This window comes from Sminthopsis crassicaudata, chromosome 1 (genome assembly GCF_048593235.1).
Source record: "Sminthopsis crassicaudata isolate SCR6 chromosome 1, ASM4859323v1, whole genome shotgun sequence".
Lineage (NCBI taxonomy): Eukaryota > Metazoa > Chordata > Mammalia > Dasyuromorphia > Dasyuridae > Sminthopsis > Sminthopsis crassicaudata.
Window position 1 is genome coordinate 555070759 of NC_133617.1, and position 14280 is coordinate 555085038.

Sequence of the window (14280 nt, forward strand, 5' to 3'; positions counted from 1 at the left end):
GGCTGCCTTGTAATTCACTACAAAATATTGGCTTTCATCATCATTATTCCAGAAGTCAGCATAATTGACATCAAAATATTATCAGAATAATTGCTTCAGATAAAGTATCACTGAGATAACTTTTTGATCCCTTTAGTTCTTCCTAGTCATTCTCCTCAGAAATATGGGAGAAGGGTACAAAGTCCATGTCACTTGATTGTCACACTTAAAGATTAAAAGGTTTAAAACAATGAATAATGGTTAATAGATGCTGTAATTTATTCATGCAAAAATGTAAACAGTCAGAAGTAAATTAATATATTAGTACAAATACAAAAAAAATTTCAGTAAAAGAGAGAGGATAAAGGCAGCTAGAGAAGAAGGGAATGCTATGTTTAACTTCTCTCATATTGCTTGCTATCTTGGGGAGGGAAGAGGAGGAGAGGGAAGGAGAAAATTTTGAAACACTAGGTTTTGCTAAGGTGAATGTTGAAAACTATCTTTGAAAACTATCTGGAAAAATAAAATATTATTGAAATAAAATTATTTTCTTAAGTGAGGAAAAAGTAGGGAGAGCTGAAGTGGGGACTCTCAATGTATAGAAAGTAAATTCGAGGCTTGATCAAGATAAGCCCTCTTTATCTTAATCTGGGTGAAACCAATAGGATTTATGTTTGGAGATATTTTTTGGTCAGGCTACCTGTTAACTACACTATGGAAAAATGGATGATGGATATGATTAGGTTGCAATCACCAATGATATGTTTTAAATAAGGCAAAGCATGAGCAAATAACAATTGGCCAATTCGTAAATTTGTTTTCTTTAAATATGAAAAGAATCAGAACAAGACCTCCACGGAGGTTTGGTAGTTACTTTATGGAGAGTATAGAGAAAGACATGAGTAAAAACAGGACATTGTTAAGGAGATGTGAAAAGTAGACTAACATATGCCAGTAAGATCAATAAATAGCTCTATTTCCCATTGTTTAGAAAGGGAGGGGGGGGTTTGTTGTTTTTGTTTAGTTTGATTAGGCTTGGCTTTTTGAGTACTAGCAAATTTTCTTATAAAGAAACTTGTTTACCAGAGGGTTCACTAATTCAAGCATCCCTGAAGAACACAGGACAGTTGTCTTATTTACCATAATTCATCAGTACTTGATGCTTTGTGCTCTGTTCTGCTCACAAGCATCTCTAAAATCCTTATCCTTACTATTGTGATTTCAGAAGATTCTGTAACAAGTTCACAAGAGACCCATTGTTCCATAAAAAAATGATTCTGATAGTCAGCCACAGGTTCTGGGCCTTCACTGCTTTCTTGAGTAGGAAGGCTGTCTTCATCCCTGCCTACAGGCTGAGTTGGACAAACATCGCCTAGGGCTGCAGGAGAACTGAGAATTAGGAGTACAAGCAGGGATTCATCATGCCAATCAAACCCGTTGGTTGGATATGTGGCCAAGTAGTGAAGAACTTTTCCGGGAAAAGTATACACAATCTTGTTCAAATGGGAGTGGGGGTGTGGGAAATCGGGATAAAAATTCCTCCAGACTTTCTTATTTTTTCAGTCTCCAAGGAATTGCCACCCATATATGTTGCGTTCTTTGGGAATGTGTTGGGGAGTATATTTTTAGTTAAGATATTTCTCTGGCTTCTTTTCATCTCTCAGTCGAGGGATTACAGAAAGCAGTCATGGACCTTGTAGACGAATTTAAGGATGAATTCCCCACCATATTAAGATTATCACAGTCAAACCAGGTAACGTGACTTTCTAATTTTGAAAAGGGATCTTCTTTTCAAAAAACAAATGAATATTGTATTTTTCCTACTACTTGTTTGATTCTTGATCTTGAGGTTGAATGCATAAAGACACAAGAAAGGTTGATAGCTCAAATATAAGGGGAAAATGTTTCCAGTTTCAGCTCATAAGACTCCCTAAATTTTAGTGCCCTATAAGGGTTCCAGCTTAAGGAAAGAAGACAAGATCATGGGTCAGAGAAAAAAAAGTCAAAAAACCCAACATACAAATGTTAGGAATTTGATTCCAAATCATCCAAAGGTCAAGAACTCCTTTGGTTCTATTTATATGATTAACAAATCAAAATGATATAGATGGCAATATGAAGCAGGATAGGAAATTTCACCATCCTCAAAGTAAACAAGATACAGTTCACATAAGATTTAATTAATGTAAAATAAAAATGCATCTACATATACTCTGAATAAATTTACTTGAATTAAAGCAAATGTGATAGGGAAATAATAATGGGAAAGAAATGTTGTGGATATGTATTATCCAGTCAGTTAATAAACATTTATTTGGCACCACTATATGCCAGGCAAAAACCAAGTGTTGAAATACTTAATTATCAAGAGACATTACTATGGAACTCTCTGAGTAAGTGAAAGGGTTTGAAAGAAAAATGACTGTCTTGCACGGATCAGGAAGAAATATAGCTTATTTATGAAAGATAAATAATCTGGTTTGCCAGAAAAGTTCATACTCTAAAGTTAAGGTTTTATTATAATTTGGAAGAAAATATTCTTTAAAAATCATCCAGTTACTTAATAACATCCCACTAGCAATCTCAACCATCTGTAATACTTCCAAAATTCATATTGAGATATTTAAAGCAAATATTTCAGCATATTTGGCTATTAAATAAACGTTACATAGACATATCTATGTAATGTAAAGATATTAATTTGGAATGACTTTTTAAAAATTCAGATATTAGAACGAAGTATAGCAATACTGAATGATTATTCTCTGTAGTTCATTTTCTTTTGAAAATCCAAGAAACATCAATTTAGAACTGGAAAAGATCTTAGAAACCATGGATTCTGACTCCCTCATTTTACAGATGAGGAAAAGCTCAGGATCACATAGCCAATAATTGCCATTTTCTTTAATTTTTTTTGTTTTATAATTTAGTTCGGGATACTGGATAGCGCCTGAGCTTGAAATTAGGAAGACCTAGATTTAAATTCCAACTTTGCCAATGAGCACACAGCACACTAGCTACATGACACGGGTCAAGACACAAAATCTCTTCATGACTCAAATGAAAATTTACTTGCTAAATTGTAGAAGGTTTCATATTGGTAGAGGGTGTTTCCAATATACACTGGAAGATTCCAATTCAATCAAAAATCCATGGAACATGTGGGGTTTGTCTAACAGGTATTATCATATACAGGGAATCATGGGGATATGAAGTTGTACAAGAACTAATGTCAGCCTTCAAGAAGCTTTCAGATCATATACCAGTCACTTTTCAAGCTTTGTTTTTCAGAAAACAGATGAGGTCGTGAAAACATCTAAAACAAAAATGGCTACCACTCTTGCTAGGATACAAGGAGGACCAGTCCTTCAAGGATTACATAAAATATCGAGATCATCAAAATCAGTTGCCAAACTTTTGCACCCTCGACTCGCCCATAGGCTTTTAGAACTAAAGACCATATCTCATCGTCTGCTGAGGGATATAAACATCCCAAAGCAACCTCTGTATAAAGTTCAGGTAAGAGAAATGAACATTTAAATGACAATAACTTTATTATTTGATAATCTAAAATGTTTGGGGGGGGGAGAGTATGTTTAAGTTCCTAGGTGCAAAGTTTGCTAGGACCTTTCATTTTATGCAATTTGTTCTCAAAGATTATGAAGGGGGAGAGTAATGAATACAAAGAAAATATATCTAAGAATGTCTCCTTAAAACAACCATATAAATTAGCATAAATCTCAAAGCTAAAAGAATTAAGCCACAAAGCTTAGGAAAAAAAAGCTTTGTTCTCTTTTCCTTTATTACCTTCTTTCTGCATAATTTCATACCTATGTATAATCAAAGATATGTACTATTTTGTTTTTGATTGCTGAAATCTTTTAAGATAGGTTGAATTTCTTTCATTAGCACCAGTCTTAAGCCCAAATCACTCCGGCTCTCATTAATTAGTCAACAATAGGTCCCAGATTGACTCTGAGAGAAAGTAGTTAATAATTGTTCTGTTTGGGCCAGAAACTCTGAGGGTCTTCCCTCCCAGATTGCATTTTTTTTTTTTTGACTACATAATAGGAGCCATTCTTTGCCTCAAATCTTATGTAGCTTTAATCACTGAATGGGTGTTGCCTCAGTCAAAATAAGACCTGTTAAAGATCTTCCCTTAAAAGGCAAAGGTTCCCCACTACATCCAGGGGCATCTTCAAGTCATCCTGATCCTGATATTTTGCCCCTGGACTCAGATGGCTCTGGAGAAGAAAGTGAGATTGATGATTCTGTATGGCCCACCCTCATTTAAATCCAACTAATTTACATGTCATATACATGCTCCCTGATGTCATGGTCCTCTTTGAGAACAAAGGACAAACAACAAACAACAGCAGCAACCCTTTTTTTTTTTTTTTTTTTCTCAACAGCATTTTATTTTTCCAAATACATGTAAAGATAGTTTTCAACATTCATTTTTTTTTTTTTAATGTTTTATGTTCCTACATTTTCTCTCTCCCTTTTTGTTATTAAAAAGACCCCTTGGAAACCAGCAGCTATTGCTGCCCATTTTTCTTTTAATAAGGATTTGATTTCTATACTTTTTCTTTTTCTCCTCTTGAAATCTTTTTAGCATCAGTTTACATTCCTCATCACTGGGAGATTGGTCATTCTTTCAACCATTATCCTTACATGACCTGATCCCATCATTTACACATCAGTGGATGGACCTACTGGTATCATCTTTGTCAGGGAGGTCTCTATTAGTCTCTGAACTAATTTTCTAATGCAAGGGATTATACGACATACCACAGCATTAAGATTCGTGGCTAAAAGATTGATACTGCCATTTCTCTCTATCTACCAAGCCAATTCCAATTGATGAGAGTTAGGTAAGGGGGAACCCCTTTTGGTTCAGCACAAGGATACATAGTTAAATGCAGTCTAGTAGCAGCGCAGAGTCCCCTGTAAAGGAATTTGCAGGCCCGAAAACCTAGATTGATAAAAGAGGTTTATTATGGCGTTTGGAAGTAAGGGTAAAGGTAGAAAGACACCAGGGCCAGAGCTAGTCGCTGGGCAGACAGGAACCCTTGGCATGGCTGACATAAGAATGCCTTGTTTGGGTTCCTGCAAAGAGTGGGCTCCAGAGTTCCCCTTTTTATAATGGGGTTGTGGGGGTTGGGGAAATCTGAGCAGATCATTAGAGTGGGGCTGGGAAAGCCAGGATATCATTGGAATTCAAAAGGGTGCTTTGGTGATCTTGAAGGTGGGTGGAGTCCCAGGTTGGCCTCTGGCTATAGCTTCAGCCAGGGTTAGAATTGAATAGAATTCAATGGGTTTTTAGATAAGGAGGAAGCTGTTTGTGGGGGTTGGGAATCAGAAAGGAATCTTAAAGGGACTTCAACCCACATCACAATCATTCAGTGATAGGGTTCTATTCCTGAATTCTATGCTAGTTCCTCAGAGAGGGAGGAGAACTCTTGCAAAACATTTGTAATACTATCTTGGGGGTAGCGTTGTTGGTATAAAAGTACAGCAACTCCCTTCTATATCTTATAAACTCCTTTTTCAGTCAAAAGCTTGTCTAAGACCATCCTCTTTTCCTAGGCCATTCAGCTTATAACATTCAGTTGGCTAGCAATACTCTTCATTGTCTCCCTAATGTAATTCATCCAAAAGTAGTTACCTACCAGAATAGGAATGACCCAGATCAGGACTAACTTGATTTCTAGTCTTGAATTCACTAGATACTACCCTTGACTTAATTCTTCCTGATTTGGTCTCATTTTCTTATTCAAATGCCATTGTAAGAGGAATAGCCAAATTGGATCAGTGCACAGATGCCCACTCAGTTCACAGGCAAAGTATTTGATTTGAGACTGCTGCCTCTACAAAACCATACAAGGTGCTAGAGGTATGCTCATCCCTGAGAAATTGCCAGAACTATCCTCAGTTACATTCTGAATCTGGGTATATGAAAGCACAATCCCTAGATTTTAGAATCTTTCACCCTGCCAGGGGAGGCAAGCTGAGTAATTTCCAGAACTGGGATGAGAAGGGCCACTATATCCTGGTTTATTTCCTCACAGAAAGAAATAGATAGAACAAAATACTGCAGTTCTCCCCAGGGTTATTTATTTTGGGAACAGGAAGACCACGCACTTGAATTCACTCTCATGTTTTTCCATACCTAAAGGGAATAGTACTATCTGGGCAGTGGGGCAACCCATAGCACAGGCACAGAAATTGCTTTTGTTCAGACTCTTTACAGAGTACTTTACCTATTCTAGTCTTCATATCCTATTTCCTATCTCTATTGTTTGTCTTAATTCTTTATCTTTCATCTATGGTTTAAGAACCATGATTCCAAATCTTCCTAGGAGACATCTATTCCCAAACCATATGTTGAACTTACTCTTTGATCTGCATTCTCTAAATGTCTAGATCTCATAGCAAACCAAACATTATCCCAAATTGGACAGGAAGTTCCATAAAATCTCTTTCTCCGCCAGGCACAAATACGTATTATAACTATTTAATTATCTGTAACTAGGCAAGCCTTTTGGTTGAGGTTGGGAAGGGGATCCCAAAATTTTGGGGTCATAGACCATTGTCATGAGGTATCTCAAAAGAATTTGCAGGATTGAACCCATTTCCTGCTCAAGGGGCAAAGTTTTATTGGTAATTACCAGTGGACTAAATTCCAAGAGAATTTAGCAGAGTGCTAAGATACCTAAGATACTTCAGCTATCATTGACATGCTAATTCTATGGCCCAAGGTAGGGCAAGGAGTGGTCTTCTCCAGAATTTAATTCTCACTGACCAACAGATTATCATTGTTGTCTTAGGAGTTTGGTCCATGGGGTTATCTTGAGGCCAGAAACTATCTGACAGTCAGCAATGAATTAAGGAGTGGTCTGTTTAGAATATGACAGATTGTTTATTAGATTGGGAATGTGGGAAGTCCCTGAAGCCGACTACAAAGACAAAAGATTTAGAATACTGACTAAAATCACAATCATTGCTGTCTATAGAAGCTATATTACATCATTTACCTTCTATAATTTGTTTGAATTGTTTGTGGGGTATCTTTTTCAGTAATATTTACCACTTAAATCTTAACCTAATGTCCCCCATTCTAAATCCCAAATACCATTGTAGCAGGGGAGGAGTTTTAATACTATAATCTCCCCCCCCCCACCTTCATGGGATCAACAAACTCCTTACTGGGGACCCACTCAGACACTGAGTAGATGGGATCCACTCACCAACCAGCTCCAGGTTCTTCCCAAATCAAAGGAGTCCAAAGTTCTTTGGGTATGGGGCAATAATCTCATTTTCTGAAATTACTTTCTGCTGAGAATGGGCATAGTGCTGTCATTTTACAGGGGCCCGATTTGGAGTGTTCCTCAGCTTTCTCAAATAGTTAAGTCCCACATCAGAGGCTTCAGATCTAGAAAGGGAATATTTTATAAGCCATCTCAGGACTAAGATGATGGCAGGCATTCTCATGTCATGCATTCTTTTCATTTGTGCCAGTAGGCTATAATCAAAACTAAGTGCAGGAAAACCAGAGGTTTTGCTTGTAAAGAACCAACACTGTCAAGTTAAAATCCTGCTCTAGGTTATCATATTCATTAAACAATGACATCACTATGCACTTAAGTAAATGCTAAATAATTTGCTGAAAATAGAGACCATAATAGAAGTAATAGGTTTGCCCACTTTCTGAGAATTTAGTTAACCAGAATCTAACAAACTTCTCTTAAAAGTTCCTTGCATTACTGAGCAGTAGAACTCTTGATACAACATCTTATCTAAGTAGATCTTCAGCATTACAGAAATCATCTGTCCTTTTAAATAATGGAAGCAATTTAACTTAACCAGTAGGAGCCCCACTAGTGAGTCACTGAACACAAGTGGCCTTTTTTTTCACCACCATCCCTCAACCCCTTTGGGAAAGGCCTCGGGCTAGGGCTTAAGGAACAACCACATCCAGTGGGAGAAAAAGCCAATTGATCTAAAAGGAAGCCATGAGATTATGCAAATAATAGTATGCTGTTTTCAATCCTCAATTTCAGATTAACTTCCAAAAATTCTAATGAAGAATTTTCAGAAATTCAAAGGTGAAGAGATTTCAAAATTATTTCACCTGTGCAAGGGAGCCTTATCCCTAAAACCCAGCTCTTTCCTCCTGATGAGGTGCTAATGATAGAGAATTGAGGAATCCCTTCTGGTTAGAGACACAGGTCCAAAGTGAAAGGATTCACAAATCCAGAAGTCTGAGGCAAAAGGGAATTTTATTGTTGGCACTGAGAAGCCAGCTTCACTAGGAAGACAGACTTCTCAGTGGATAAGATCCTGTCAGAGAAATAACAAAGATTAACACTGAGAAGAGGGTATTTTTACAGCTAACAGGAGTCCTGGCAGGCAGTTTTGCCAAGAAGAGAGCTTCTTGGCAAAGCATAATACTGTTTCTGACTTCGGCAGAGATTAGGAGTTTAGAATTGTCTTTTATTAGTGGTCTGAGGCTAGGGTTAGGATCAAAATTGAATGAGAATACCTCAATGTTGTCAATGCCCCCAGGCCTAGATTTCCAGTTGAAAAGAGAGTACTTATCTTGGAGTTTCAAGCCCTCAATAGGAATATCAGGCCGAGATCTCCAACTGAATGAGACCTCTTAAGAGGGTCTTGTCTGGGAGAGGTAAGCTTTTCCCAATGGAGAGCTTGAGACCCCAAATCTCCCTTCTTTTACAGATTATAGAGGATACAGTTTCAGGTTCACTCTTGTCACTATGGCTGTTGATATTGCTAATAAAAGTTTCAAGAAACCTGGCAAGTTTACAAATTAGGGGAAGATACCCAAAGCAGGGGCTGAGTCTGCTTCCCCTTTTTCTAACCTTTTGTTGTTATAGGCTATATTTTTTACTACCACCATCTCTCTTTTCCTACATATAGCAATTATCAATTGCAGGTTTCAATATTATGATAATAACCCCAAATAACTTAACAATTTCACAATTTTTATAAGTGATAACCAAACAGTCTTAAAGTTCAATTATAACATAATTTATCACAAAATTGCATAGGAATCTCATGTAATTTACATTGTTTCCAATCTTAACACATATACGAATTGAAAAAGTTACTTTGAAATCAACCAGTACTTTAATTTGTGAGATTGTTTAAATTCTAAACATGTTCCATTCAAACTCAATTGCCTTTTAGTTGTCCCACATTACACAAACTTTTTGTCTCTTTTTGTGAGCCAGGAAGTGTCTGTTTTTATTTCAAGATGCAGGTCTTTTAACTTTGAGGTTTTCACTGACACAGCCCCACTAACCTGACTTCTGCTAACGACAATACAAACTTCTTAATGCCTTTTAATGTTATGGATTGCTTTTACAATGAACCTTTCTTATCCCTTGTTTTTAAATACATTCCCCCATTTTAAAAAATTCTTTATTAAATTTCAAAAACTTTATCTTTTAAGTATAATTTAAGGGAGAAATCAAGGCAAACCTTAAGATTCAGAATGTAAGTAATATCTAAATAATTTTTGGCAATACTTTACAGAACTTATACCACATGGCCTTATCTATCTTAGAAAGTGTATTTATTCAATACACTTGTTGCAAAAATTTTTTCCCCAGTTAACTTCTAATTTTTACTTCATTAAGATTTGACAGTGACAGATGTTTCAATTCTTTATTCATTAAAAGTAATAGGAAACACAGCACAAAATGTACTCTTATTTGAGTTTTATATGATTTTACTTAACTTATATAAGACACAATTCTTGCATTATGGAGATCACAAAAACTGACATTGACAAAATAAAGGATGTTATTTGTGTTATACCAAACAGTCTGATGGTTTTCCCTACTTTATTCAATTTAAATCTGAATTTTGCAATGAGAAGCTCATAATTTGAGCTATATTATATTTAGTTCCAGATCTTGTTTTAACTACGTAGACCTCTTCTACCTTTGACTGAAAAACACAATTTAATTTCCATATTGAACATCTAGTGCTATTCATATGTATAGTTGCCTTTTGGATTGTTGAAAAAGAGCATTTGTTATAACCAGATAGATATTTTTATAAAACTATCTGTCTGTCCTTTGCTTCATTTTGTACTCCAAGGCCAAATTTGCCTTTTATTCTAATCATCTTTTGATCTCTCCTACTTTAACATTCCAATCTTTTCTGATGAATGACATCCCTTTTTATTATTTCTAAATGATGTAGGTCTTCACAGAATTGATCAACTCTGACTTTTTCAGCAACAGTGGAATGATTTGCCATGGATTTGGATATCATTGTTACTTTTGAAATTTTACCCTAGTACTGTTTTGTAGTAGAATGCCTTTTTTTGGAGTAAATGATTAAAATTTCATTTTATACTTCACATTAAGGCTTAAATTTTTTAACTTTTGTTAAAGTTAAAACTTTTAACTTTAAGTTTAACTTGTTAGTTTTTTTAAAAGAAAGAAAAAGAAAAAAACTTATACTTTTTTCTTTTCCTACAGGTCAGAAAGGGTTCTTTGTTAGATGTAATCTCCTTTCCAGCAAAAACTGTCTTTGCAAGCATAATATATGCATCTTATGCAGCGCTAATTTACTTGGTAGGTTAATAAAATACTTCAGAGTACAATAGTTCTTTCACGTGATAGTGAAAATATAATTTTATTTTTTCATAAAGATCAAATGTGGTATCATAAAGATCAAATTAGGGTATGGCTAGTATTTGGGTGGAATTTCAACTTTGATTAACCAGAATAAATACCTTTTTGAGAATAAGGATTACATACCCAGGCATTCATTCAGTTGTCACACTGTAAGAAAGAATGACCCCATTTTCACATCAACCTAATTATAGTACAGTAGAGCTTGTGTTAGCCAAAATCTTAATTAACTAAACATTTATATTATCTAAAGTATACTGAAAGAAAATAAGAGTGCTGAAATAGTCTTGTCAAAAGCTATTTCTAGAAATCTAGTATCATTTAAATGTTTCCTCTGACATTGAAATTGCACTATAAAGATCCTCAAATTTAAATCCTCAAAATTATAAAAGCTGTCATTATTTAATTTAGATATGTAATAGGGGGTCAGGAGACCATGGCTCTAATCCTAGTTCTACCATCACTTAGTATATTTGGGCAAATCATTTTACCTATTAAGGTCTGAGTTTCTTCAATTATAAAACTGGGGGGAGGGATACTAAATGATCCCTAAAGCCTTTTTTGCTCTTGATATTTGCTCTGTGGTCTATAAATTAACTAAAATAAAGCCACCCTTTATTTAGCTTGTGGCCTACCTATTATCATATTCCTAAACCCCCTATTTTCATCTAACTCCCAGAACTATCAATCAATAGAATGAGACCATAGCCATGCAAATAGGCTGCAAGCAGGCCTTTGGCCTAAGTACACCTAACTCATACTAAGTATTTTGTATAGCCCTAAAGCTTACTTAAACATGTTTGCCTTAACTTGCAAATATTCTGAGATAAAATGCCACAATTTTTAATCAAATTGTCAAAATATTACCAGATTAAAAAACAATTAAATCTTCCTTGTTAGAATTTTAGCTCCCATATCTTACTTTCCTTTTAAACACCCATGCCTAGTTGTTCATAAGTTACAAAAACTTGAATATATTCATAGCCTTCTCCTTGCTGTACTGGTTTGAGTGTTCCAGAATGAGTTGAGACCAACTCATGGATTGAATCTTGATATTTAATTATCTATTTGCATGCTGCTTACCTGGTAGAATTTAAGCTCCTTAAGGACAGAGACCATACTTTATATCTTTGTAGCTTCATGTGATAGAACAGTGTAAGTTGCTTGAGAAAATTTTGAATTGAACTGTACTTTTCTTGAGCAGTTGCCTCTAAAAGTATTTAGTTTATTTGCATGCTGCACTATACAGCATAGGCATGAGACCTGTTTCCCAACTTTTTGAAATTATTAAAACTCTTAAAAAATTTTTATTTCTCTCATACATACTTCTGATAAAAGGGTTATATAGTATAAATTTATCTATGAGTGAGACTTCTGGGGTTGGAGGGGATTTTAGTGATACTCATTGAGATAATGAATCTAAGATATCACAAAAGTTGGGCTGGAAATCACTGTTCTTTTTTCTTCCTGAGTTCCTCCCCAAATGATCTATATTCTTTTAAAATTATAATCTAAACAATTATTTCCTATATACAGAAATTCCAAAGTTGTTATTAAGAATTCTGTTTTATAGTATTAGTGGGGAAGCTAATTCAATCAATTAGAAAATATTTTCTTTAACATCATAAAAGCATAAATTCTGAAAATGTTACTGGAATACATAGATTGCTAACTTTAAAAGAAATATTTAATATTTAAAAATAAAATAGACTTTTCTTTTTATTACATAGACAGTCTGTATTAATGCATTGCTGGAGAAGGCGAAGAATATTTTTCAAGAAGAAGAGTCCATAAGGCAAAACAAAAAGGATAGTTTTGAAGTTAGAAAAGCCTTTTCTGAACCTGTGTTTTCTGAAAGTGAAATCATAGCTAAGCCTTATAGATCTCTGCCGGAGAACCCAGACACTGTTCTCCTTTCCAAACTTCCTGATATTAAGTTGAGTAACAATATTCAAGTATTACATTCTGTATTTGACCAATCAAATGAAATGAATGAATAAGTAAATATGAATACAAAAATCACTTTTTAAAAATGGAACTTAAATGCTATCTGAAGGTACATTTAATCTAAAAATGGGGAAAATGTCGATATATTGAATATACCCTACTTATAAAAAAAAAAAGCAATTGCTACTGAAATGTCATTCTCTAATGCTATGTAGAAGAAAAATAAAATGAACTGTTTTATATATATATATATACAACATGTATATATATATATATAAAACATATATATGTATATATAACTGTTACATATATGTGGTTTTCAGCTAAAAAAAGAAAAATTAATATAGATATATAAATCAGTGTAAGTCTTTACCTTAACAAATCAATATTAATTGGTAGATTGTGTGTACTATAGCATAACCTAGATTGTGGGTGCTCTTATAATAAATGTTTATTTTTTGAAGTCTGTTTTGAATATCTTTCTAACAACTGAAATTATTTAAAAATTTTAAATGAAGTTTTAAAGATTAACAAAATGATCTATGATATTTTTCATTATAAAGACTATATGTAAGTATTCACAAACTGCATAGTCCCAGATTATTTTGCCATGAATAATTACTTTCTGTCTCATTTTCTTTATCTGAAAAATGTATAGGTAAACACTTGAGATTCTTGGGTGATAGTACTATTTAATTATAAAATATTACATTTACAATTCAAATGTGATTTGCCTGGACAAATTTATTTGTATTACATCTTTATGATAACTAGATGATATAGTGGATAGAGACAAATTTATTTGTATTACATCTTTACGATAACTAGATGATATAGTGGATAGAGACAAATTTATTTGTAATGTATATTTATAATGTATTATTTATAGATTGCAGAGAATTATCAAATTTGAGGTCACAAATCAGACTCAAGCATCTTATCATATAAACAGGTAAACTCTTTGAGGAAAAGGACTATTTTTTTTTGTTGTTGTTTTGTTTTTGTATAACCAGCACTTAGATTTTTGTAATTTTTGTAATCTCTTGGTGTTTTTAGTGCTTAAAAAATACCCACTGAATTGAACTGATTTGATTTAAAGCTAGTCCTTTGACTCCAAAGTCACGGGCCTTGCAAATGAGCTATACTTGTTTTTTTGCTGTATCTTCAACCTTTGGGAGCAACATCAGTATATGGATATAGTTAACAAATTCCTTCCAGAAGGTGTAGAAAGGTAGTTATTATTCAGTCATATCTAAAGCTTTGTGATCTCTTCTGTGCTTTCTTGACAGGGATCCTGGAGTGTTTTGCTATTTTCTTTTCCAGCTCATTTCTGTAGTTGAAGAAACTTGAGACAAATAGGATTAAGTGACTTGCCCAGTGTTACAGAGCTATTAAGTGTCTGAGGATGGATTTGAATTCAGGTCTTCCTGACTGGGTGCTCTAAGCAATGTACCTTTTAGCTGCCATAGAAGTTCTTTATGCATTCTTTTAGTAATGAATGCTGGAAATTTGCTAGGAATTTGAGCTAATTTCATCATCCTATGGTTTAAAAGCCACCATTTCTTACCCACTTTTTTTTTTTTCTTAAAACACAAAAACAAAAACAAACAAAAAATAGAACATTTGTTCTTCCCTCATCCTGCAACAACTCTCACATTATCTGTACTCTTTCAAAAAGCATGAA

At 34.3% G+C, this 14280-nt stretch overlaps 1 protein-coding gene across 1 annotated transcript; it reads left to right on the forward strand.

Annotated features, from left to right (window-relative positions):
• The first annotated feature begins 1251 nt into the window (after window positions 1–1251).
• On the forward strand, window positions 1252–12687 carry SPATA9 (spermatogenesis associated 9). The gene is made up of 5 exons (XM_074282056.1): window positions 1252–1461; window positions 1644–1732; window positions 3271–3498; window positions 10494–10589; window positions 12380–12687. The coding sequence occupies exons 1-5, from the start codon at window positions 1401–1403 to the stop codon at window positions 12647–12649; spliced, it is 744 nt and encodes a 247-aa protein (XP_074138157.1). The 5' UTR covers window positions 1252–1400; the 3' UTR covers window positions 12650–12687.
• The last annotated feature ends 1593 nt before the right edge of the window (window positions 12688–14280 follow it).

Excerpts from the sequence above, each read along its gene's own strand:
- SPATA9 (XM_074282056.1), top strand. The coding sequence starts at position 1,401 with ATGCCAATCAAACCCGTTGGTTGGATATGTGGCCAAGTAGTGAAGAAC. Across the intron at positions 3,499-10,493 it reads AACCTCTGTATAAAGTTCAG|GTCAGAAAGGGTTCTTTGTT; the intron begins GTAAGAGAAATG and ends CTTTTCCTACAG. Across the intron at positions 10,590-12,379 it reads ATGCAGCGCTAATTTACTTG|ACAGTCTGTATTAATGCATT; the intron begins GTAGGTTAATAA and ends TTTATTACATAG.